Genomic DNA, 25512 nt, shown 5'->3' with positions numbered 1-25512 from the left:
CTCCTGAACCTGAGGCACAATAAAGAAACAAAAAAGAAAATGACACTATTTTCTCACATTGAATCTTTTATTTGAATTTTAGTTGCAGATTTTGAGGTGCGCTCTTTTCAAATTAAGACATTCAAGATTTACCAAGTGATGTTAGCCAGCGTTTTTGCCAAGGCGAGTCAGAACCAAAACACAACCCAGGAAGATTAAAATGATAAGACAAGTGTTGAAGTTGCTATCCCAGCACACACAGCCTGACCAAATGAGACGCCAGAGTATCAGTTGAAGGACGCAAAAACATAACTAGGCCAAAATTAAAAGTAACAACTGCATTATTTTACTACAATTTGAGAGTTTAAACTTTCCTTTGAATAAGAAAATCGTACAACTTGGTGATTTGCCTATTAAACCCTCTAATAAAACACTGTTAAGAACAAGTAATGTGGTTTTTTTTTTAACATTCCTTAATTCTATCACATACTGCATTAACTAGAGTAGTTAGTGAGGTTATTCTGACACGGAAAAAATGTAAATTCATTTATGATCGTATACTGCAGAGGTTCCCGATAAGCATGTTAACTTCTCATGTTGATAGAATGTAATATTTTGCAAACGTTATTGTGAAAGAATGGTGCGGTCTTATACCCGCGCATGTCTACATGTGTCCACTGGAGGCGCATTCATGACAAATGTAAAACTATTCCACAAGTCAAATTAAGCCACAAACACCAAGGACTCAAGGGACATTTTATGAAGTATTCTGGAACCAATAGGCTCAGTGAGAACCTGAAATGGAGCGTAGATGAATTAAATGATCATCAATTCAGACATCTGGGCCACTTTCAGGAGTCCAACTGATTTGACAAGCAAATAAAAGACTCTTAAATGATGAAGGTGATTTAACAGCTTCTCATACTGGTCACTATTAAGGAGACGCTTCTTCACTACTATTGGTTCTTATCAGTCGAAAACAAGCCTCACAAGCTACATCCGAGTGCCACTCTGCTCTCAATCATCACTTTTGCTGGAAATGTATCCAACCACTTATTCTCATTCAGAAGTGGAGCCAGACAAAGCCATCAGAGAAGTCGATCAGGGATGATGCATTCAGGTGCTGCGGTATCGTAGGAAATCCAGCGGAGAATATTTGCCATATTCAACGCATCTTTTGATAACAAGAAAGTAGTGTGAGAAATAGGACTTGATAAAAATGCACACAAAAAAAATCGGCATGTAGTATTCTGACAGCACCTGAACGCACCATCCCTGACCGTATCAGCGATCTTTCGATCGAGGCGTGTGGTCGATGCTGAAGGAAACACAGCTCCCAACACGTGATGAAAGAAAGCTGACAGCCTAGACTGATTATAGCAGAGCAAAGAGACAAACAAGTGCGTATTGACGAACAATATGTGAAAAACACTTGCAGATAATCTTTGCTATAGTTTGCAAGCACAATTTTCAAAACAAGTAACATTAATTATTTCCAACTTTATTAATGCTGAACAGAATGATAGATAAAACATTTTTGAGTGCACCCAACCCAACTTGTGATAGAAGAAGAATAAAACCAGAGGATGTTTATTATGGGGAAATGGTGTTTTGATTAACCAAGTTATCCTGAAAACTTTCATAAAAAGCCACCCATGGATAAACAAGTGTAATGGGAAATCTGTTCCACAACAGCTGCGCAGTTCCATGTAGTAATTTCATTATCAGCGCTCACAATATGCTGTTACCTCACTAGCAGTGTTTCCAAGTATCTAAAAGAAAGCTGCGGTGAAAAAAAGACTTTTGAATCTATTCTTCATTTCTATAACAAAGTGAGCAGTGAATCTAATCCAACAAATAGCCTGCCCCCTAACACAACCGTCCGTAGTAGCCTCAGCTGAAGTGCAGTTGTATTTAAAGTGCAAACGTAGCTAAAGTGCTGAGATGCTGAACCTAGCCAAAGTGCCATTGAGCAGAACTGCTAGCTGCGGCCGATGGTCAGAGATGTGATTGTTGCCATCACTAGACTCTAGAGGTCACCACTCTATTCAAGACCTTTCAGTTATTAGAGAGTTACCAGATCCAGAGTTCATTTCAACTCAATTCTCCTGCAAAACACTCTGGATGCTATGGGGAAATTGTTTGCGCGCAGATTTTCATGATATGATTTTCTACTTATGTGCAACCTAGCCAGCGTTGGTTGGATTATTGATGGCCTTTACACCTTAGGCTTTTATTTATTTACTTTTATTTCTTAGCATTCATTGGTTAGATTTCCAGTTCTCTGCATAAAACTAGCTGCAAAAATGATCACTAAGACTAGTGTACTATATCCACTTTTATTTCACCAAAACACGGGGTGATGCCTTATTAGTTTTCTACATTTTTCATTATAAATTTCATTTTTTAAAAGAGTATTTTGACTGCTGATTTTCACTCTTAAATAATGGCGTGCTGTTGAGCAGGTGTGTCCTGGTGTGGTGCAATAAAAAGCATATTTGCTGCGAAGAAAAGAGAAGAAAGTAAAAACCTTCGGAATTCATTCAAACAACACGAGGCAATGTTGGGGTTCATGTGGAGGTCAGGCAGTGAGTGGCGTGTGGCTGGGGTAGCAGACTACAAATCAAAGCCAGACACAAGCTCAGAACATTTTGGACGAAAAGAGAAACAAAATGCCAAATTGTTGAATAATTCCCGTCAACTTCAGTGATGCTCCACAGCAGCGCTCTGTAGCCGATCCGTCTGGCTCTGTGTCGGGAAGAGCGTTTGGAACCCGGGCGGCGGGGAGTGAAACTGGCTGATGGGACTCGGGTAGTGCACCCAACTGGCTATGTGGGGGGGTGGCCGGCTCACCGGGGGGCCGCTGTGTGAGGCGGGGCTCTCCATCTCTGTGAGCGTCTGTAGGGATTTGAGCCAGTGTGGAGGATTGTCGTCCTGTAGCGAGTCGCGATTGGAGGCCGGCACTCCTGCAGAGGATGGGGAAACGGAACACAGAAGGGCTTTAGTCATGGTGCCGCAGGATGTGTTTGTCAAACCAAGCGAAAAGAAATGAAAGCTGGGGAGTCACGTCACCTCCTGAATTATTTCTGCTTTGACTCGTCTGTATATTTTTATGACATGAGAGAAAGGTGACAGGACTGCACTGCACTTCCTGCTATCTACCACTACTATTTACTGATACTGCTCTTTATGAATGCACAAACTGTCCTGTGATCCCGAGGAACAGCTAAAATAGAGTAGAAAAGTAAAATCAAAATTCTGAAAACTCCAGAAAACTGAATGGACTTTTGTCTCTCAGCTCCTTTTGAAACCATGAAACATCGAAATGAAAGAATTGCTGTTGTACGTTTGCAGTAAAGGGATTAACTAAAACAAAGACGCATTTCAAAAGTTTTTTTATAAATAGAAAATTCAAAACATTATATGTATAATGTTAATTGTATTCTTTTGTAAAACTGTTTAATTTAATTTAACAGTTTGCTCTCCAGACAACAGGGAACCTTTGTAAGTGCAGGAGTTCCTGCTCCACTGATCACACTGATGCACAAGACACGTGGCAGCTAGGATGATAACAACAACAACAAACACGGAGGAATCCCTGAACAAAAGCAAACAAAAGCATCTGTTTGCTTTTGTTCAGGGATGGTTTTCACTACACAATGGCCAGGGTTTCCACTACTCTGAATGGACTTGAAATTCTTATAACATTGAAATTCTTATACAAATATTTTCAAGAAATTAAAGGAGCTTCAGTTTAAATAAGGTGATATAAAAACCTGAATATAGACACCATCGTGATTTATTGTCCTATTGCCAAACTGATGCAAAATAAACATTATTTTGTTGTTTAAACGTATGTGTGGGTCCATCATTTTATTTAGTAACATATCAAATTCATTCAAATTGAAAAAACAGTCATCGGTGTGTAATTTGGTACAATGAACAAATGTATAAATCCAGTGTTTTATTTTAATGACGCATACGATTCAAGGGGAGAGATAAAAAAAAAAAAGTATCGGATGAAAAAGGTAAGTGTGTAGTAGTTAGAAAGAACGCTGAGTGGGAGTGGATTGACAGTCGAAACCTCATTTGTATTAATGGTGGGCGTGTTGTAATTGGACTTCCTCTCACTTGGGGATGTGCTGCACCCCAGGACAGAGGAGGGGGAGGAGATCACAGTATAATGGAGAGAGAAACAAACAACCACAGATGCCGAATTAAGATTTGATGTTAAGTTAACATACCTGTGATGATGGCAGGGTCCATCCAGCTGGATGAGCTGTCCCACGAGTGTCTGTGAGAAACACTTCTGGACGCCGCCGGTGTTCCCGTGTGGTTGATGCTGGAAGAGGATGAGGACGAGGATGATGAAGAGGAGCTGGGCACGCCTCCAAAGTTGATATTTATGTTTGGCAGAAGTGCTCGCAGGCCGTCCTGCCACTCCTTCATGTTCAAGCTCTCCACAGAGCCGCTGTTTTCTGCATGGAAACAAACAAGAGGCCATCAGTCCAACCACTTCTCCCAAAGCAGCTGAGAAGCAATGTGTCCAGCCTGTGGTGCACCTCAAGGCTCAATCAAGTCTTAAGCCAAATTACCAAACCGCACACAGCTTGTTATCAATATTATTTGTGTGTGTGTGTGTGTGTGTATACGATTCTTGCAGGCTGGACTAGTCGTCCTCTGCTTTGACGGTTATGTGACAAGTTTTGAAGCATCAAGAAAAAAATACAACCAAATAAAAAAGAGAAACAAAAATTAAATTAAACAGTTGATGCACAGTCCATTCACTTTCAATCAAATAAAAAGCTCAAATAAAGGAATGTTCCATATTAAAAACAAAAAACACATGAGAATATGAAAACAATCCAAACAAAAATTAAATTGTCGGACAGTATTCACATGCCCAGCATCTTCTTGTCCAGAGCACAATTTACGACCTACACAAGTCTCCCTGAAGTAAAGCCATTGTGCACTGGTTGAACAATATTTTTTTTTTTGTACACCAGGCCCTTTATTAATCCCCAGTTCAGGAGAATTCAAGAACACAGGCTGGTGCCAGCAACAACTGAGGACAATTTAACAATTGTAATAAGGAAACTTGGCAAGAGTTCTCACTCATTCTCACCTTTGTAAACATGTTAAACTTGAGAAAGGCTTTATGAAGCCATCTTTTCTCAACATTACCTTCATTACAGGCACGGTTTGGTAGAGTAAACATCTAGACTGCAATATCCTCTTTCATACATCTTGCATCATTTCTGTTTGCACAGGCTGACAAGTCTACGACAGAGTACCGCCTATGAAAGTTCCCCAATATCCCTCAAGTGCAGTTGCAGTCGATCATTTCTCTGACATTATGGTGACCTCAACCGATGTCATTCTTCCAAAGAGAGAAGCAGACAGGATCTCTCCAGCAGCATTTAAGAGTCCGTGAGCCACCGTTTAAGAATAAGTTTGGTTCTCATGAGTTTCTTTCGGTCGAATTACTGTAGAGAGCACGATCACAGGGCTGGTGTACGGTGGTTACACTGCTGTGTAGACTGAAACACACAGCTGTTTGAGGGACGTTAAGCAACGTAGTTACATGTAGAACAAAACGACAACACCAACGTCCGTCTTTCTGTTTACTGCTGCTATTCCCGCAGTTTTTTTTTTTTTACATCCTCACTGACTCCATTACAAAATGCAGTGTTTTGAACGTTGCTGCTGCCCTGCAACATCCCCGTAGCTGATGCTCCAGCCCTAATATATGCAACCTGTGGTCTGTCAGTGTGAACAAACTCGCAGATACTCCGCACAGAAGCATCACTTATGGTATCAAAACACACGTCTTCATCTGAGTGTGAATATTCCTCTTCAGAAGCTGAGTCAGACAAATTCTCTCTATAGTTCTCTTACTTAACTTACCTAACTTATCGTAACACAATCACCACGATGACATTTCCGCATTTCACGATAAATTCGATAAACACTCAGCACACTTGCTGCATCGGACCGTGACGGCGCAATACGCTCTCCAGCACTGAGATGTTTGACAGCCGACAACGGAGTGTGACAGTTATGGAGAGTGTGGTGGACTTTGGTTCTGGATCTTAGTTTTTACGCGGACACACTCTCACAGGCGGCACTAATGCCACAACCCAGCATCAGTAAGGGACCATCAACAAATTCTAAAATGGTATTCGTATTAGTGAAATCTTCAATAAGGCAACAAAAAAACAATGATTTTAGGAGCGAGAATTGTTAAATCACTCAAGACAAAGAACTGACAGTTTGTATAATGATTTCGAGAATAGAATATGACTAAAATATAATTTATTCACATTATTTCTAATATTTGTTTAATAGCATCTAGGAAATGTGTCCAGATTGGTCCATAGTTAAAGTCAATTGTTAAGAGACATGAGAGAAAGCAAAGAGACAGCTAAATTTAACCCCTGAAAGCAGTCTGCTAACATGAGCGAATTAAATGAGATATGAAACACTGAATTTTTCATCTCTATACTTAGTTAACTATTATATTTAAACAACAACAAATAATGATGTTGGAGACAAACTCCATTAATAAGTTTCATAATAAAACAGTTTCAATAGAGACTTGGTGTGTCCAACAAATGGAATAGAATGAAAATGCATTTATCGTGATCATTATCTCTGAAATTACAACATTTATCAAGATTTTTTTTTTGTCCACATCGTCCATCCCTAGTTCTCTCTTGTGCTCCTACTACATAACTACAACCTCCCTAGCCCATCGACCAGGCAAAAGCATAGAAAAGCATAATCGAGCCCCTTTAGAAATCTGAAAATTGATCTGTGTTGTAACAGCTTTTACCTCCTGCTCAATGTGCACATCGACCAACAACTCTTGGCAGGGTGAGACAATCTTCTATGGTATGTGTGGGAAGCTCTGTGAAAATGAATCTCTTGATGGACAATGGAATCAACGACACAATCCTATGTAGAGCATAGTTTGCAATAAAGGATTCAAGGACTAAACTGAGGCTCGAATCTTCATTTCATCATATCAACTATGATGAAATCATTCCCTTCACCAACACCTGAAACACGATGTGTGAAACATGTTGTCCACTATGTAACAATTATAAATCCACATACCATAACACCCCATTTCAAGGACAGACACAGCGCACTTCTCAGACAATTCGAGCCCTGTGACCAGCCGTCATGTAGCTGCCACATTTGTATATGCAAATGAAATGTCTGCAGTGTTGCTAATAAAACCAGCGTGAAAATTGTGCTATAAAACGTCTAGTTTAATTTGTTTACAGGCAGATATGTTTGCACTACTCGACGACTCGCATGCCCATAATTACAAGAGTTACATGCAACCTTGGAGAAGAATGGTCCTTTCTGAAAAACGTCTGCCACAAACTCATTAAAATAATAATATGTGAAATAAATGAGATGGCAAACATGATGCAACTGTTTCACCCTGACAAATGGCTGGCAGAAAAGAAAACCTACTTTGCATCAGCCAGTTAGACTGGAACATATTTTATTTTATGCCTTTTATTATTCCCCAGGTTGGGAAAAACTCAGAGGCTTATGCTGCCAGGGACACAGCCAGGCACCATAAAGCTTTCACAGTGGAACATAACGAGCGTAAAGAAAAGCTGAATCTAGCCGAGGAAATTTCTGTTTGTGAGGGAACAACAACTGAGCCAGAGAATTCATGATAAACAAAATAAGTAGTGTGGGTAAAGACAGAAAGATGTGATAAAATGAAGCCATTGAGTGTTTCCATGTGTTGCCAATTAGAGCTGTCAAAAATAATATTGTGGAAAAAAGGCATAATAAATTCACTTTATCCTCTGGTGTACACTGAATATGAAAGACATTTGCCTCAAAAATAAATCCATGATTCGCCGTAATAATCCACCATTGAGGATCAGTCTGGTGAGGCAGGTCCTATCTGGGAGGAGCCCAACACAGGTCACAGCCATACACGGTTTGATGAGAAACATTTTTTCTGCCATGTGTGAATTACTGACGGTGTCAGCTTCCAGCGTCAGCAGCAGCCAGGCAGACGACGACGGTAACAAGATAGAGAGTCGTGACAAGAGTCAGCAGGGGGATTAATAGGGTGTCAATTTCAGTACTTGATGTATTACCACATCTATTCAAGGGGTAGCTGATATTCTTGTGCCCAGGTGGGCGCATTTAGTGCCTATACATTGAGGTGTGAGGTTAACAGTAAGCAACAAAAATGGTCTGAAATGAACCAACCTGTTAGTTACACTGTGTCTTGAGATTGTCTTGATGTCTTGACATTTCTAAAAAGTCCAGAAGTTTGATAGAATAGACAGAATAGATAGAACTGTACAGTATAAACGCGGATTACCAAGAGCAAAAATAAATTGTCGACGAAAGATATGCGTGGATTTCACATACTTTTGGAGACCAATGTTTTTTGGACAAAATTCAATCCACCAGAAAAGAGATAATATAAAGCTGCAGGCCATAAAAGATATATAAGAAGCACATATGACCACCAAACAATAGAGATGGGCACTGCCTTCGAATCTGAATAATGTCCTGAAGCACTGCAGTAAAGAGATTCAGGTTGTTCATTGTGGGGGATCTTAGGGATTTGGTGACAAATCAGGAGGCAGGGTTTCCGCCAGGATTATTTTTTTGAAACAGTAGTGAGCAGTGTCAGCGTGGGTCCAACGCAAGTGAGTCAACAACGTGATCCAGCCTTGAACAGCTTGGGCAGTTCTTCAACTACCACACGAATTACCAAAATACATTTGATTACCATGCTTCAATTTTACATGTGGCGCTATTTCAAAGCAGTCCAGTTTTAGATTCAGACTACCAGTAAGCCAACTTGCATGATAAACAAGGAGCGCAGACACATGTGATGGCGTTTCAATTTTAGCCAGGTCAGCCAGAGTGCTGGCTGCAGCCAGACCACAGACAGAAAGAGGTGAATTATTTAGCCGCGCTGTTTGGAGCTCAGTCCTCTGTTCGCTGTGCAGCGGCTGAGAGCTGGAGAACTTCACAGATCTGGCTAATGAAACAGTGCAGACAGCAGACCTCACGAGGAAGACGAGCCCTTTCCTGTTGCCATAGTTCTATGAATAATAAATGCTAATTGACACAGTGATTGTTGGCCGACTCACTCATTAATTCCCACCGCTAGCTTTCATGAAGACCACTCAGCAATTCATGCCCAACACAGTGAAGGATTTGAATAAAATGCAGCACACGAAGGAACATTCTCTTCTTTACCAAGCCCCTGCACTCATACAGGCCCTTATTCTTAATTCACGCTCAACACCAAACCCTGTATTTCCATTTGCATTCCTGGATATGGATAAACAAGCGCCACCATGTTTTATTTATCAGTCTGCCTTCAACATCGATTCTAACCAAGTTATCCAATGGTGCTCCTTCAGAAGGTGGAATTATTTATCAATAAATTAGCGGGTGTCCATTTAAACATCTATCAGAGGAAGTGGATTCTGTCAGTAAAGTCTGTTCTCTTTTCCAGCTCTCTCGTGGTGTACGGTTGAACTTGTTTATGAGATTTTTCTTTCTTACACAAAAGGTGTGAAAGGGTCCAGTGACTATAGGATTCTGTTGGAAACATCAACAGACCTTTGCCTCCAGTCTTTAGATTTCCCAAAAATTGTGTGGTGCCTCAGCTACCCTTTTTGTTAATGTTTGACTGCAGCCTCCTCTGCTCCTCGTTTCTGCTGGTGACAAACTGCAGAAAAAAACAACTGTCTGCTGATGATGTCACAAAACAGCATGGGGGGGAGTTCTTTTCCGACAGTGTTACACTCAACATGACTGAGTCCAAGACCTCACTAAAAGACACATATTTTTCAGAGTAATAAGCAATGTAGAGGATGGGAATTGAAGCAAAAATAAGTAAGCACTAGTGGAACACAATGACATCACCAGATAAAATTCAACTGACTACAACATCAGTCCAGTGAGGTATGCACGTCCTGTTTTTACAACAACTTCTTTATTTATTAATTGGCTGGAGGAACGTCTATCCTGATCTGATGCTGGAGCACAGAACATGAGCTGCTGTTTTGGAGATGATTTGACCCACTTGTCCAGCCCTCATGTTTTGGCTCTTGTGAAAAGTACGATGTACGAAGCCATGTGCACCTATTTTGAACAAACCTACTTTGAGGACAAAATGTGCACCGGCTCCTAATATATCCAATCCACTGACAGGTGCCAGAATAACCAGATGGTCACTGTTCAGTTTTGTTCAGTATGTTGCAGTTGACTACAGTCGTGAATCTGATTTTGAAAAATGAAAGATTTTAGACAGCAGCAACTGCTATTAGAGGCAAGTGAGCACTGGTTTTTATCTTGACAACAGCAGCTGATACCATTTCAATGAATCTAGAGCCTAGTCAGGTCGTCTCACTGTTGAAAACCAGTATAGCATACAAAGAAGGTTAGAATGATAATGTATTTAGTAAGTTTTGTAAACCTTTAACTGAAATGCAGTTAAAGCTGCAACAAACAGAGAGAGCAAGAACAGCTGCAAGAAAAAAATATATACCTAAACAAAACACATTTGAACATTTAGTCACTGAAAAGACATCATCTTAGCATCACAACCAGATGTCAGTGGGTTAGATGCCAAATTTGAAAACTCTGTGTTGCTCTCTGAGACAGTAGACTGAAAGCACAGCTTTATACGTAGATACTAAATGTGACACAGGTTCCATCACCCTTATTATTGGCCTCTGCTATAACCCATTTTGTGTGTGTGTGTGTGTGTGTGTGGTAAAATATTGGCTTTTGTCATCCTGTGAGGCAGCCTGAGTAAGACATGGATAAAGCAGTGTCTAAAGATGCTTTTCAAAAAGCATCAAGGAGCTCTGCACGGATAAGACGGTGCTTCAGATTCTGCCTCTGCCTCATTTTGCACTGGACATTCAAAATTAGAAATACTTGTACATTACTTAGCTAGACACAATGCCAAAATCACAAGTAAATGAATTTGTAAAAACAGAGCTTAACTCAATAATTGAACTAGGGTTGGGCGATAACATATCGTACACGATATACCGCTGCATCTCACGATAAATTCAATAAGCACATGGCGCACCGCAGTGTGACAGTTGTGAGAGTGTGGCGGACTTTGGTTCACGATCATAGGGAACCAAAGTCATAGTTACCAAGTCTGTCAGACACGAGCAGGTTCTACCAGAGACGTGAAACATTGAATTTCTCATCTCCGCATTATTTAACTCTTATATTTAAACAGAAACAAACAATGATTGGAGACAAACTCAACCAATACGTTTAATCATAAGACAGTTTCAAGAGAGACTGCAGTGCGTACAACACATGGAATAGAATAGAAATGTATTTATCGTGATAGTTATCATCATCGCCGAAATTATAACACTTATTGCAATTCTTTTTTTGTCCATATCACCCATACCTAGTGTGAATGGCAACTTCATTTAAAGTAAACCTAAGTTTATAATTCCAGGACTTGCCACAGCTTTTGATCCACACAGAAATGACTCAATTTGTATTGGGAACAACGATAAGTCAACCAAGCAGTCCAAAGACAAGAACAGACAGGTACCGACTTAGGATAAAAGTTTCTGGTACATTTCATACGAATGCAATATGATGGAGCCCCAATAATGGCGCTAAGAGACAGGTGACCAAAAGATCAGGTAAATCAAACTGACAGCATTTTGTAATTTTACAGCGAAGATAAAAAACCTTTCAGTAGAATTGACACTACCAAGGATGAAAAACGTAAAGCACTGAAATGAGTGTCACTACAACCGGACATAAATCTGGTCACAACAAGGACATGGGGGCAGTCACAACACGCCAAAAACAAGCAAGACAGGAATGTCCTGTCAGCTCAAATCATACCACAGCTCAGATATGGTTCTGTTCAATAACACATATTACAAATGCAATTTATCCCACTTACGCAAAGATCAGACTGGCTATTTGGATGTTAAAATGCCAAAATGCTTGAGTTGAATTCTGTGAGTGTCATGGTCCTTCCAAATTGCCAAGAATATCCATTGAAGAAAATGCAGGTTTGACAAACTCGACTGCGCGAGAGCGACAGTTGGAGTCGAGACGCCCCCAAGTGGTCAAAAGACACACAGTGCCAGTGGAAATATGACATGTTTGCATCATGATTTTATATTTGTCCTGTACACTTTTAGGAATGCTGCGTGAAGGAATGACAAGCCATAAAACAGGTTAACACAGAAATATCCTTTAGTTCTGTCTTAAAATTTGAGCCAATAAACTCATATCAGGGCCTGTGATCTGGTCCACAATTTTGCACTTGGAAAAACTGTGAATGAACACGGAGGTGTTTTTTTAAGCTTCCAACAAACAATTTTAATTTTTTTAGGCAAGAAATGATTAAATGTTTTTTTGTATTTTAAATGAGGGGAAAAATAACCCAGTCAATGAAAAATAGTCCTCCCAAAGGCATTCTGTCCATCTGTCTATCAATATACTGTGGGTCATTTTAATCCATGCACTGGAACAGTTGAAACAAAGTCAAAACCTTAAAGAACAAAAGGTTTTGTATTTCCCATTCAAAATGTTTTTTTTTAAACACAGAATATCTGTTCATCTTGCTGTCAGTCCCTTTTTGTAATTCGTGCAGTTTCCTATGCTGTAAAACCCTTGATGGTAAAACTGTAGACATGATAATGATCGGAGAACACAATGAGTAACCAGTTGCATGAAAGCAGCTGATACCACGTCATACGCCAGTAAGCCTTTTCATAAGTATATGATCATCTTAGGTAACAGTTGTTCGATGAAGCAATCCATTGTCTTACGTTTTAAACGTCCAGTACAAATGAAGGTGGGCAGTTAAACAAAATGACACATTTTACAGTAGTGATATGAGCTATATCACCTGACATTTTAGTTGACACAATGCTGTTGGTGTCCACCCTCTGAGGGGAGGTTCTCTTCTAATTCAGATGTGGTCATCGACACATGAGTTAGTTAGTTCAATGCGTCACACTGTTATGATCTGCCCCAGCTCCGATCCAGCTCAGGAGGAGGTGGGTGCTGGGCTTGGTTGGATCGGGCGTTGTGGAACCTGTGATCGGAGACAAGACTCCTTCAGGTACTACTAGTACTACAAGTTTGCTCCGCCTCAATGATCTTGTGAAAATCCTTGTGTTGTTTCTGAGGCTCCTTCAAATCCACAGTGAGTTTCGGGGCCACCACGATAAACTTGTGAATGTCTCAGATGTGAATCTCAGATGCAAAGACTTTTTTCAGGCACCAGCATCTCCCTTTTGTGTTAGCTCATTGTACTTTGCATACTAGATTCAATCAAGTCTGGTATGGACCACTTTTTTTTTACTGTGTCTAAGGCACACTTAAGAGAGAAACAGCACTCCTACCTGTGACTGGTCTCCTTCCTGGCCCGCCGATGTGGTTCCCTGAAGAAACATTCAAGTCCAAAAAGTTGCTGTGTCCAGTGGCGACAGATGGACTGATAGCATCGTGTAAGTGCACAGCGTGTGACGACACCGCGGTAGAGTTCATCCAAGACTGGTGCGAAAGGGATGCTGAGTTTATGGAAGATAAAGGAAAGCTGAAGGAGTTGTAGAGTCCGCAATGTAGGTTTTGAGATGGGCCTGCGTTGACTGCAGATTGGTTAGTGGGTTTGTTGTTAAAGAAGCTTGGCAAATGATTATGACAGCCATTAGTGAGAGACGAGGAAGCAACGCCATTCTCGACAGCCAGCTCTGTCTCTATGAGGTCAGCCAAAGCCTTCCGGGTGATGTCAAAGGGGTCAAAGCCAAGGTCATCATCCTGCTGCTGCTGCTGTTTCTGATAGGATGAGCCGAACCCAAATGCTGCTTGCCAGTCGGTTGATGAGGACACTGGGATGGTATCTGTGTGGACGCAGGACAGGACATTTTAAATGACATGGCAGGTTTTTAATGAGATTTATTTGGCAGCTCGAAAGGCGCCTTTGTGAGTGGCAGCTTGTAGTGGCAGCTCTGTCACTTGTCGTTTACTCAAGTTTTTGTCTGTTTTTCAAGCCACAATTTTGTTTTACCAGTGGACAAGTGTAGCAAATGGTTCTGGGCTTCAGCAGTGTATGTGAAGGAATGGCTCCGCAATCCGAACCATTGAGCTGTTCGCTGTGGAATTGCAACCTGAATATTTGCTAGTGGAATTCACTTCAACACAGATGATTCCCATTTTATGCACCACCTATATATTGTAATACGCACCATCATTTTAAGTGGATGAAATTAGATGTTGCAGAACAATATTATGTGCATAAAAAACTTAATGGTGAGTCAGTTAAATTTTGCACTCCAACAGTAGAATGAACAGCTCCCTTAATCTACAAAATTAGTATGTAGTATGAAGTATGAAGTATTGCGACATTTCAGTAAAAATATTGATACAACATCGCAAATATCAAGCATTGTGACTTTTAAGCATATAAATATTTTCTTCCCAAATATTCACTGTATGTTCTAGCAGCTCCTCTTTGTTTGCATTGCTTAAAGCTGCTATACCATCTCAAGATTTATCAATTATTTCATTCATGTCACTTTCTTCTTCGTTCTTGTTGAATTCAGCCTGTCATCTTACCTGAGGAGAAAAGGCTATGTGGTTCAGGAGCTGTGGGCCAGTCAGTGGTCGTGTTCAGTCCACTCTGTCCAATTGGCACTGGGTTTGGATGTCTGAAGTTGCTGTTGTCCGAAAACAGCGACTGGGACTCGGACGTGGCTGCCTCAAATATTGATAAAGCTGTGTGGCCTGAGAGTCTGATGGGAACTACATGGCTTGTCTTACTGAAGCCAGGAGGAGGCGACGGTGAGCGTGGTAACTGCAAATACATATAAATATAAAAATCACATTTGATCATATATGTTGTGGCCATAAGTCTATGAATCCAACCAGAAAATCTTACCGTCTGTGGCGTTTCAGCTACACCGTTCACATCAGGTAGTTTGTCAGTAGGGCTGTACAGGACAAGCAAAGTAAATATTTATTTTCCTGTGGGAGACACATCCAACACTCTGGACAGCTCATCATGTTTGTTGCTCACAGTCATGTTATAAATGACCGTCGGGTGTTTTTTTTTTTTTTTTTTTAATGGAAGACGATAATTCAATTTAAACTGCTTTATAGCACATGAGGCGTAAAGTCATATCCAAACAACATTTACATGAAGATGAGTTGAGACATTAAGTTAATAGAATGCAGCAGAAAGTGCTTCTCGCATCAAACAACTCATTGCACATCAGTGGAGACAAACTTCACTGGTTCACTATCATAAAACCACAATATCAGAATGTACTGGGATGCAGAGAAAGTATTTAGTTATCGGACACAGAATCTGTAAAACAGTTAGGAAGGTTATAAGTGCTTGCAAAACAAACCAGATGAGGACTATTTTTCTGAATAATTTTGAAATTTTACATTTTTTTTTTATACACAACACTTTGAGCACCTATGTGAATGACAGATTTACCTTGCAATGTCACAGTTTGTCAAAAACGGGGAGAGCTCTGTGTCAAGGCCATGGTTGGGTTGATGTGCAGGCTCCTCTGGAGTCAAGTGTTCAGTCTCACACAAGTCCAGTGGCGGACTGTAGTCTGATAACCTCCCATCAGACAAATCCTCTGGAGGCTCAGAGTCTTCTTTGCTGGAGCTGTTTGACATGCACGTGAAAATGTGAGCAGTTACTCTACTGCATGTGATGAGTGGTGATGATGAATCTTTTTGATTTATAGGCACATAAACACACACAATCTAACCTCTGTAATGAAGTGGCTTTGCCCTTTGGTTTGTCTCCTGTAGTCACAGCTACGGTCTGCACTACGGCCAGATTCCGTTTGTTTAGGTCTTGAAATAGTTTCTGTTCATACTCTTGATGCTTTGCAGCCTGTAAACAGATATTCAGTATTTTCAATCACACAAACATAAATTCCTCATTTGATGTTTGAAACGTATTTTGCCACAAAACAATACCCTTCATTGTAGGTGTTGATATATTTGTAACTAGAGATGCACCGATCACAGTTTTTTGCTGCCAATCACCAATATCCATCAGCCAGAGGTGCCAATCACCACAGATCACCGATACCGATCATATGGATTGACAATGAATTTGTTATCAAAATGATGAGACCTTCTGTGTCCATGATGTGACAGCACGAACCACTATATCATTCTAATTCAGACACGTTTTTATATACCTCTTCAAGAAGGCAAAAAATGGAGAAAAAAAACTTGCAGAATGCAGCAACTATTCTGTCAAAAGCACAACTGAAAAACGTTTAATTTGATGTGAGATGTTGCAGTTTGCTGAGTCTCTTAAGACTTTGCTATGTCAGTGAAATATTTACATACTGGCTGCTTGTAGTGGGACTCTGAGACAGAGAGCACTGCATTGATGAAAGTTTCTACTCGGGAAGTTTTTAAAAGTTTCAGGTGGATGATGAACGCTGCACCCGACTCCAAAACGGTGACGGATCCAGTGATCCGTCTCCGCATAAACAAGACCTGAGAAAGGCTGCTCATCTAGCACGGTGAAATTTCTGATTATTTCTAGGGCAATTAGCTTAGCTTTCTGAAAGTCACGCTCAGACCGGCAAGTGTTGCTAAGCGTCAGCTAAGGTGTCACTTTCATGAGCCCAGAAAACTCTCAGTGCTCCGTCAAGTGCTGGCACTTTAAATGGCATATTTAATTTCCCCTCGCATGTGCGGCAGGATGCAAACTTTAAATAACAGATTGAAAGAATCTTCACTGCAGACTGCTGCTTCACGGATGCAGCTGAGTGAGCAGGACTGTAAGGAGGAGCGGACCCGTCATAACCAGCGGGGCTTCATCAGAGCGCCAGCTGTCACACGTGATCAGTCGTTGTGATCCGCAATGACAGGTAGTGATCGGCATTCATCGGTCATGCTGAAATCGGCCGATCACGATCGGAGCATCTCTATTTTGTGACAAAGTGATGAAAGAGATTTTAATAGGAACCTTCACAGCAATAAGAACGGCATTTGGTGAAGATTTTGTGATTTCTTTTTTGTAATGGATCCTTTTCACACAAACCTAAATTTACACATGGCGAGATGGATTCATTCAGCATCACTTACCTGCATCTCCTCTTTTGTAAAACTAGCAGCTTCATCCCCAAGTTCATGGAGATACATGCAGTCAGGTTTGGGACACTGCATGCTCTTGAGAAAGTAACTGCAGTATTTGGTTGTTCCTAAAGACGCCTACAAAAAACAGACATGTTAAGTCAGACAGTCTCGAGATGGCCACATGAACTGAGACGTTAGTCAGCAACTTACCTTGAGTATTCTGCCGTCTATCATCAGATTGTTGACACATTGGATCGCCCTGAGAGCATCATCGCACCGTATAAAGGTGACATAGGCACTAGCACTGGGTCCCTGGAGACAAGGTCAATTTTAAATACGAGGTTTGCCCTTTCTTTTCAAGCGATGAATACCAAAATGCCATTCCCCTAGTTATTTTAACCGGAACACCACCATAATCATGCGAACTACAAACAAGCAGAACGCAAGTCAGCATTCTGCAGGAGGCAGGTTCGTTGCCTCTCAAGGTCAATGTGAGAAAAGAGATCTAGCAGAGACCGAGTGTGAGGGTCAGTAATGCAAAGCAATAATAATATATTAAGCCCACCCAGTGCTGGGAGGCCTGATGACGCTTTACATACAAGGCATTTCCCCTTTATCACATCACCAAACTGAAGTCCTTTTAGGAATGATTCATAAAAGGTATTAGTTTACCCAAACAAAAAGCAATACTGTTAGCACATCCAGTCCTTTGACTTTTCTTTTGCCTTCATGAAGTACATGAACTACAGCCCTTTATCTGAGTTTTCTGATCTCTCATTCATGCTTTGAGTCAGGCTCACTTTACCAGTAAACTGTTTTGGAATTTTTTATCTCCTCGATTTTTGTCCATCCTCCTATTGTGTTCTTTTTTTCCTGCTAATTCAGTCCACTAATCTAAGGTGAAGGCAAACCATGACAGGAAAATAGAGGACATTCAGATACAGAGGCCTGAGGTTCAAAGACGGATGACGCTCCAGTCACGTGTGAGTACGGTCTTCACTTTCTCAGCCAATACATGCGTCTGCTACAAAACCAAGTCAGTCTGTGAGGACCCCGTTTTCTTCTAACTTCCATTTGCAGCACTGATCAACATGATCAGTATCAACATAGAATCTGCTTTAAAGACCCGGCCTTATGTTTCCTAACAAAGTTTCTCCACTCACCTGTGAACCCGCATATGATGTGCTGTTGTTGATGACCACTTTGTGAATCTTTCCGAATTTCCCAAAATAATCTGGCTTCTTTAAAACCTGAAGGGATACAACAAACAACATGTCAATCAATGAAGAAAATCAAGAAAATACTGTTGCTTTGATATATGCACTGCAAATTATGCGGTTCCTAATAAGATTAAGAAACTAAACAGATTTAGAGATGTCAGAAAATGCATTTTGTTTTAAGTGTAAATTTCTTATTTTTAGTGTTTGACTTTTCAACATCTGAACATCTCAACCATAACCTTGTCTTCTATCCTAAAATGAGGTAAATAACTGATGTATATTTTACATCTTACTACTCTCTTATTGCTCTTATTTCAAGCATGTTTTGAGATACAGCTATATTACAACCCATGGGACATGTAATCAACATACCCAAAATATCATCACCGCCACCTTCTCGCCCCGAGCACCAAGTCCAAGTACCGTGGGCAACAGGTCATTCGCCATCACTGCACAGCTGTCAAAAGTTCCATTTCAACTTGAAGTCTACATTGTTTTGCTCATTTGACGGCCTTGTGGATACATCTCATTCCTTGGTATCTTAATTCAAGCAATCTTGTCGGATGAAGTAACCTTGCTGCCCGGACAGATAATTTCACTTGTTTCGAGTACATATTTACTCAGAGGAGCACTTTTATTGTGTTTTTAGATGCCCCCTATGGGCATTGTGCAAATGACTTATGCACTGTAAAATAAGACACTGAAATGGAGCACCTCCTTTTATATCACAGGCTAATAACCCCTGCCATCTGTAAGAAACACTTTGACATCAGTCTGGAAGAGAAACCAACCAAACAACTTGAGAGAATTCATACAGATGTTATCTTGGGGTTGTCATGGTGCGATCAACTGATAGATAAGTGCAGACTTTGGACCACAAGGAGAGATGATGCGTCTACTCAAGCTGTGGCAACTCAGCAGGGCTAACACACCTGCCGATCCGGCTTTTCTGACTTATTCAGATGTTTCAAATATTGAAATCCTCCTCTCCATGACGTGGAAAGTCCCTCATCATGATGACGCTCGGTTTTGAAGTTTTATTAGGGAGGTGTTCCTGATGTCAGCAGCGGTGGTCTGTAGCTTTCCTACTGACCAACCACAGCAGAGTGGGTGTGGTCGGAACAAGCTTTCAGCTCCCAGACTAATGCACATTTTCTAAGATGGAGACTGAATGTCAAATCACAGTGTTTTGCAGAAACAGAAACATTTGGATGTGTCAAAAGGGGTCCAGTATCATTTATAAGACACTCAAATCACCAGGTTTTGTCCACTTTAAAAAGATTCCAACCTCAAAATGAACAGCAGAAATGTGAAACTCATTGGGACATTCTCCAACAAACCCAGTGAGCAGATGTGCTTTTAAGAATAAATGCACACTTCTTATGACAATCTGACAGTTATGTTATGAGATATGTTTTATTCAACCCAAATTCTGCATGTGGACTGTTAGAATTCAGCGTTGGTGTCGAAATATCTGGCAGGACATTGTGTTGAACCATTGTCACCAAATGGGAGCGAGCAAGGTAGTAGGTGGAGGATTGTTCATTGCTTTTGTGTGACTGTGGATTCACTTAAGAAGTACTGTGGCTTAAAATGAGGCAAATCTGAAAGACATCATCTTACAGATATTTGACGAGACGTTTATTAAAAGGGAGTCATTAAAATTAACAAATATAAAGCGAAGCAATAATGAGTTTGGAGACACTGATTATTGAATGATCTTAAACTTATTATTTGCCATTCACATGCATTTAGAGCGGGTGGGCAATACAAGCTCCTATGAAGGCCACATAACAGTGTGACTGCTGTGGGGGGCTGTCGAGCCGAATGGACAGAAGAAAAAGTTTTACATTTAACTTAAATTCTGCTCCTATAGCACTATAAACAAGGAGATAATAGGAAAAAGTGTAATTGTGTTATATGCTGATGTATGCTGTAAATGTATTGCTTGACTATTTATCATTTCATCATAGATGATGATTCTCATTGTAAATTATGCATTTCTTTCAAAGTGTTGAACACCTTGGTAACAGAATTTATGAGAAAAACATGTAAACAGGATATAAAAACACTTTTTTAAATGTATTAGAAATGATTATTTAAGGAGTATTTATATTAATGGAATATTTGATATAACTAGCCACAGAGTAAGAAAACCAGAAAGATAAAAAGAGAACCTAGAATATAATGATTTATTTTTTCAAAATGTAAGAATAAATATGTAGCCTGGCTCATAGATCCCTCCTGTGTCTGACAGACTGCTCTGCTAGTTTTATTCAGGGGTTAAATTGAGCAGTCTGTCTGCTGTATCTAATGTCTCTTAACAGAGAACTTTATCTATGGATAGAAACACGTCCAAGATGCTATCGAAGAAATATTGGAAAGAATGAGAATAAATGATCATTTAGTCATATTCTATAGTATAATAATTCTACAAACTGTCAGTCCTATGTTTAGTGCGATGGAAAATCCTGAAAAAAAAAAAACAACTCTCTCTCCTAAAATGGTTCATTTTCATTGCCTTATTGAAGACTTCACTAATACTTTGACCAAATCAGAATTTGTTGATAGTCTAACTGATGTCGGGTTGTAGCATTAGCGCTGCCTGTGTGAGTGTGTCCGCGATCAGTGAACCCTAATGGGGGACACGGAAGAGAACAATACTGAGGCAGATGTCCGTCAAATATAACTATTTTCATCGATGTGTTTCACCTCAGCGCCAGCGCAGCGGGAGACCTCCATGTGTTGATGTGAACCAAGCCAGACGGCAGCATCAGAAAACCTATCAGGACCGCACCATCTAATAAAATAAATACCGATCCAGAGACTCAGAGTCGACCAATGTAATTACCAAAGGTTTCCGTATTAAAAATAAGTTTAAAACTACGATCGTGAACAAAAGTTCACTAAACTCTCCACAACGGTCACACGCCAGTGTTGGCTATCAAACACCACGGAGCTGGAGAGGGTGCGTTCATGTATGCAGGTCCAATGCAGCGAGTGCCGCATGTTTATCGAATTTATCTTGAGCTGCGGAATTGTCATTGCAGAGATTGGTATTGGCAGTATATCGTGTATGCTAAATTATCAACCATCCCTAACACCATATAGGGATATATATATATATATACTGATGTTCACCTCAGGATCGGCCAGCCTGTGAGACAGCCCAACTACAAACACCAGGTTCTTCTGGACCACCCGGACACTGGCGAGGTGTTTTCGGCTCTCTGTGATTTTTTGCTTCTTTTCGTTTTGCTTCTGTTTCTTCTCTGTCTTGATTTTCTGCAGCTCAGCCTGAGAAAGTGGCTTATAAACGGCAGGGTCTTCTGGATATGGCTGCAGCAGACACACATTAAACAGTCAGTACATGTTAAGTTGCCCAGCATCAAGCCAATAAGTTGACATTACCTTTCTGCAGGCGGGACAAAGACCATTCTCGTCCGTCCTAATTCTATGCCAGCAAAAGCGGCAAATCTGGTACCCACAGGTGCATGGAAAGAAGTGGACGTCATCGATCTCGAGCTGCTCCAAACACAGCGGGCAGTCCACCGGGTCATCCTTCAACTCGGAGCGTCTGGACATTCTATGACTCCACCAGTCTGAAGTGGAACTGCTTTCACAGATCAGAATCAATAGCAGCAACCTAAAAGGAAGCACATCACAACTTGGTTGATTTCCTCATCAAATGCACCAGAAAGTGTTGCTACTCAAATATGAGAGTACAGCTGGCTGAAGGTAAGACCAGTGTTCACTTAACAAAAAAAGTCACATAGTATTGAATATAACATTGAATAAAGATCAAAATGTAGCTGCATAGAATGAAAAAAATGAGAGTAAAAATATTGGTTCAATGTCATTAAAGTGTTACTGTCAAAATTGAAGTGTCAATGACACATATTTGCACTTGGTTACATCATCCAGCCCGCCCTGTCATGTCATATCCCTGAAGTAGGCCTTAAGCAAAGAAAGAGGAGTATCCTGATCTGTGTATTCGCTGTCAACACTGTGCCTTATCGGAACTGACAAGTGATGGGTTTACTTTGTGATCAAATATTGTGGCTCGCTTAAATGGTTTCACGTGGTGTGTATTGCAATACATACTATAAGAGAAATATGTTTTAAAATACATAAACGCAGATCATGATTAATTTATATTTATACTTTAAGAGAGAATGTGCTGAGAAGGTCAACATCATCTACAGTCAGCTGACATGACGACCATGACGTTTCTTTTCTTGCGATTACGGCACATGCACTCTGATTTCAACCTAGGAAAAAAAAGACAGATTATCTACAGTAAAACAATAAATTAAAATGTTTGTTTGCAGCTTTCCGTGAAGTAATCGCAGCACTGGTCAATGATCAACTTAACTATCTCAACGTAAGGGCCTGTCTGAACCCAGTGTTGTATGCACAGACTGACCAAAACAGGAAATGAACATACACAAATAAAACATGGGCTACAGAAATACAGCTGCTTGACATGTATTTACTCACATTTGTTTGGAGACAGACAGCAGTGTGTCTACTGTCTAGTATGTTACGGTTACAGTAACAGAGGACTCTGCAACCTTTTGATAGAAGCAACTAAATAAAAAAATCTTGTGTAAAATGTCTTCGTAGCACCAATCTTGAATGTTATTTGTTTGTTTTTTATGATTAATCATAGAAGGTAACGCAACTGCATAACACTTGTGTATATGCAGCTACAAATAACAGTTAAAGAATTAATCCCACAAGTAGCGTATTGTACATTTTATTTAAATTGCATGTAATGAACAAATACAAATACTACGTGAATGAAAGAGCGTTGAAAACACAGTGTGGGGAAACAACTACCAAAGTAACAAGATCACTGCTTCTGCTGCAGAAGACAGACGACTATTAAAATAATGTGCAATACAGACAACAGAGCACATACCAACAAACTCGGACACAAGTTCACACACAGGAATAAGGGGCAGACATAAGAACTGTTATTCACTCTGCTCCTTATCAATCTCTGTGTCATGTAAGAAGAAATATTTACAGAATGTATGCAATGTATCAATGAAGAAGCCATGTGATACACGAGTTACAAATCAGTCATATAACATGTTAAGGAGCATGTTTGTAATGTAGGATTGAAATATACATTCACTCATTCATACTAACACATTGAAAAATGCAGGTGAAAGAGGTAGGGGTGGTGGTGGAACAACGGGAAACAAGGACCAGCAAAAAACAAGTAAAAAAAGCTCCAGGCTGCAACGGTTTAAATAATGTCTTGAGTACTTTGCATGCAAAGAACACACTCACATAAATAAATGCATGTAAATAAATGTCCATGGAAAATTGAAAAAATAAATAAAAAGATGAAACAAGTAGTTTCTGGGTGACAGGATACACTTGCTTTATTACAGAGCTCCTCATAAGGGCGCAGACTGAGGGCTATTTGGATGTTTGGAGTAAAGATGTGGAAGGTTTGTGTGTGGGTGACTGGAGCTGTTCAGTGGCTCATTGATGCAGTGAATTAAAACAGTAACTGCTGATCTGTTATACAGGGTCAGGATGTAGAGTGTCAGAAATTGTGCTGAGAATGATGGATCTCATAGTCAGCCACGCTTGTTTACATCGATCCATATAAATTGATACAGAATAGTTCACGTCCGAATCATGATCCTTGGTGGCAATATACGCATCGCACATGAGGAGTAGGCAAAAGAAGACCAAGGTGACTGGTTGAATTTGCGGGAGCGTCGTGGTGCTTGGTTAAAATTGCAGCATCTCATCGAAGATGGGGCCATCTTGTGAGTGTTTTGTTGATATGAAACAACAATTTGAAGTGTACATTCTTGCTAAAGCTCGCCTAATCTTTGTGGACTTACTTAAACTTTTAGGACGGACCATTTCAAATAACCTCTGTTAAATAGTGGCAGTACCATCTAAAGACATGTTTTTAGCGATTTGTAAATGTACCAGATAACAGTCCATTTTGTAAGAAATGCCCAGCAGTGCATTAGTGTATACTCCAGTTGTGATGTCATAAATTGGGGTATTTTGAGAGGTATTTATTTCTTGAATTTGTACTAAGTAGGACATCATCATTTAAAATCTCCGAGTAATTTACTATTTAGAACAAAAATAAGACTGAAAGTATGAAAAATAAGACTGAAGTTAGAACAAAGATTTTTAAACTTCTCTGGTAAAGTTTTGTTTTTCAAAGATCACCAGCACGACAGTGTTTCCTTTATCAGTATTGACATTCCTATGCCAATTCTAAGATCTAAAAATCCATTCAATTTACGATTAGCAGCACGGAAACGCATTCTTCTTTGGAGAGTTGTCGTTCTTAAAACATATATAATTAGATGAGAAATACAAAATCTGGTAACATGCTTTAAATGTAAATTTAAAAAAATATATATATAAATGACTTTTAGGAAGGTGACATGGATGTGAGAACAGAAACACGCTCTAACAGAGACACAAACGCGTTTTAAGCGGCATGTAATGTCGCTACCCACAGAATGCTAAGCTAAGCTAGGCTAAGCTAGGCGAGGCTGTGCCTACTGTCAACTAGCTTTGTGACGTCTGCCAGCGTTGACAGTCGATGACATGAGCCCAACCCCGCTGGTCCTCAAAGCCAGAAACAATCGGCGATAACAAATGTGTATACGGGAGTACATTCGTTTGTTAATATAGTTCATTACTCAAGGCGGTCATCGGGAGGAGTTTGCGCGGCCTGCGCTACAACCGGCGGAGCACAACATCCTTGCAACAAATAACCCGAGATAAATGAAGCGCATTGGGTGAAAATAGGGAGCAGCGACCGTGACAATCGGGGGACTGTCACTCGGCAAAGACACGGACAATCAAAGCTGCCTCGACTGGACACTCACCCTGGGAGGACTCCGGTCCAGGATGTTGAGGTAGAAGTCACCCGGGAAAACTAATTCCCGCTCCAACGACAATCCTCTATCGAACTCGGCTTGAACACCCGACCTCTTTCTAAGTCACTTTGTTCGCTTGTCAAACTACGAAAGTCATAAACCACTATCTTACAAGTAGTGAGGACAGGGGCAACTCGCCGACCAGTCCCGACGAGTCTACGGCTGCGCAAGCAGTGGGTGCCTTACAAGGGATTATGGGTAGTGTAGTCAACGAAATTTGCGCCTCCACAGTGTACACTGAA

At 40.4% G+C, this 25512-nt stretch overlaps 1 protein-coding gene across 1 annotated transcript; it reads right to left on the bottom strand.

The window, feature by feature from the left end:
• Window positions 1-19: 19 nt before the first annotated feature.
• cnot4b (CCR4-NOT transcription complex, subunit 4b) lies at window positions 20-25446 on the bottom strand. The gene is made up of 13 exons (XM_053861915.1): window positions 25220-25446; window positions 21747-21981; window positions 21477-21674; window positions 18279-18365; window positions 17326-17427; window positions 17125-17250; window positions 15783-15910; window positions 15497-15676; window positions 14933-14984; window positions 14611-14848; window positions 13398-13895; window positions 4224-4457; window positions 20-2945 (listed from the first exon to the last, which is right to left on the bottom strand). Exons 2-13 carry the CDS (start codon window positions 21918-21920, stop codon window positions 2683-2685), a joined length of 2280 nt encoding a protein of 759 aa, XP_053717890.1. The 5' UTR covers window positions 21921-21981; window positions 25220-25446; the 3' UTR covers window positions 20-2682.
• Window positions 25447-25512: the final 66 nt, after the last annotated feature.

Source organism: Synchiropus splendidus, chromosome 4 (assembly GCF_027744825.2).
Source record: "Synchiropus splendidus isolate RoL2022-P1 chromosome 4, RoL_Sspl_1.0, whole genome shotgun sequence".
NCBI classification, from domain to species: domain Eukaryota; kingdom Metazoa; phylum Chordata; class Actinopteri; order Syngnathiformes; family Callionymidae; genus Synchiropus; species Synchiropus splendidus.
The sequence above is the reverse complement of the archived record's forward strand: the minus strand, read 5'-3'. Positions and strand labels throughout refer to the sequence as shown.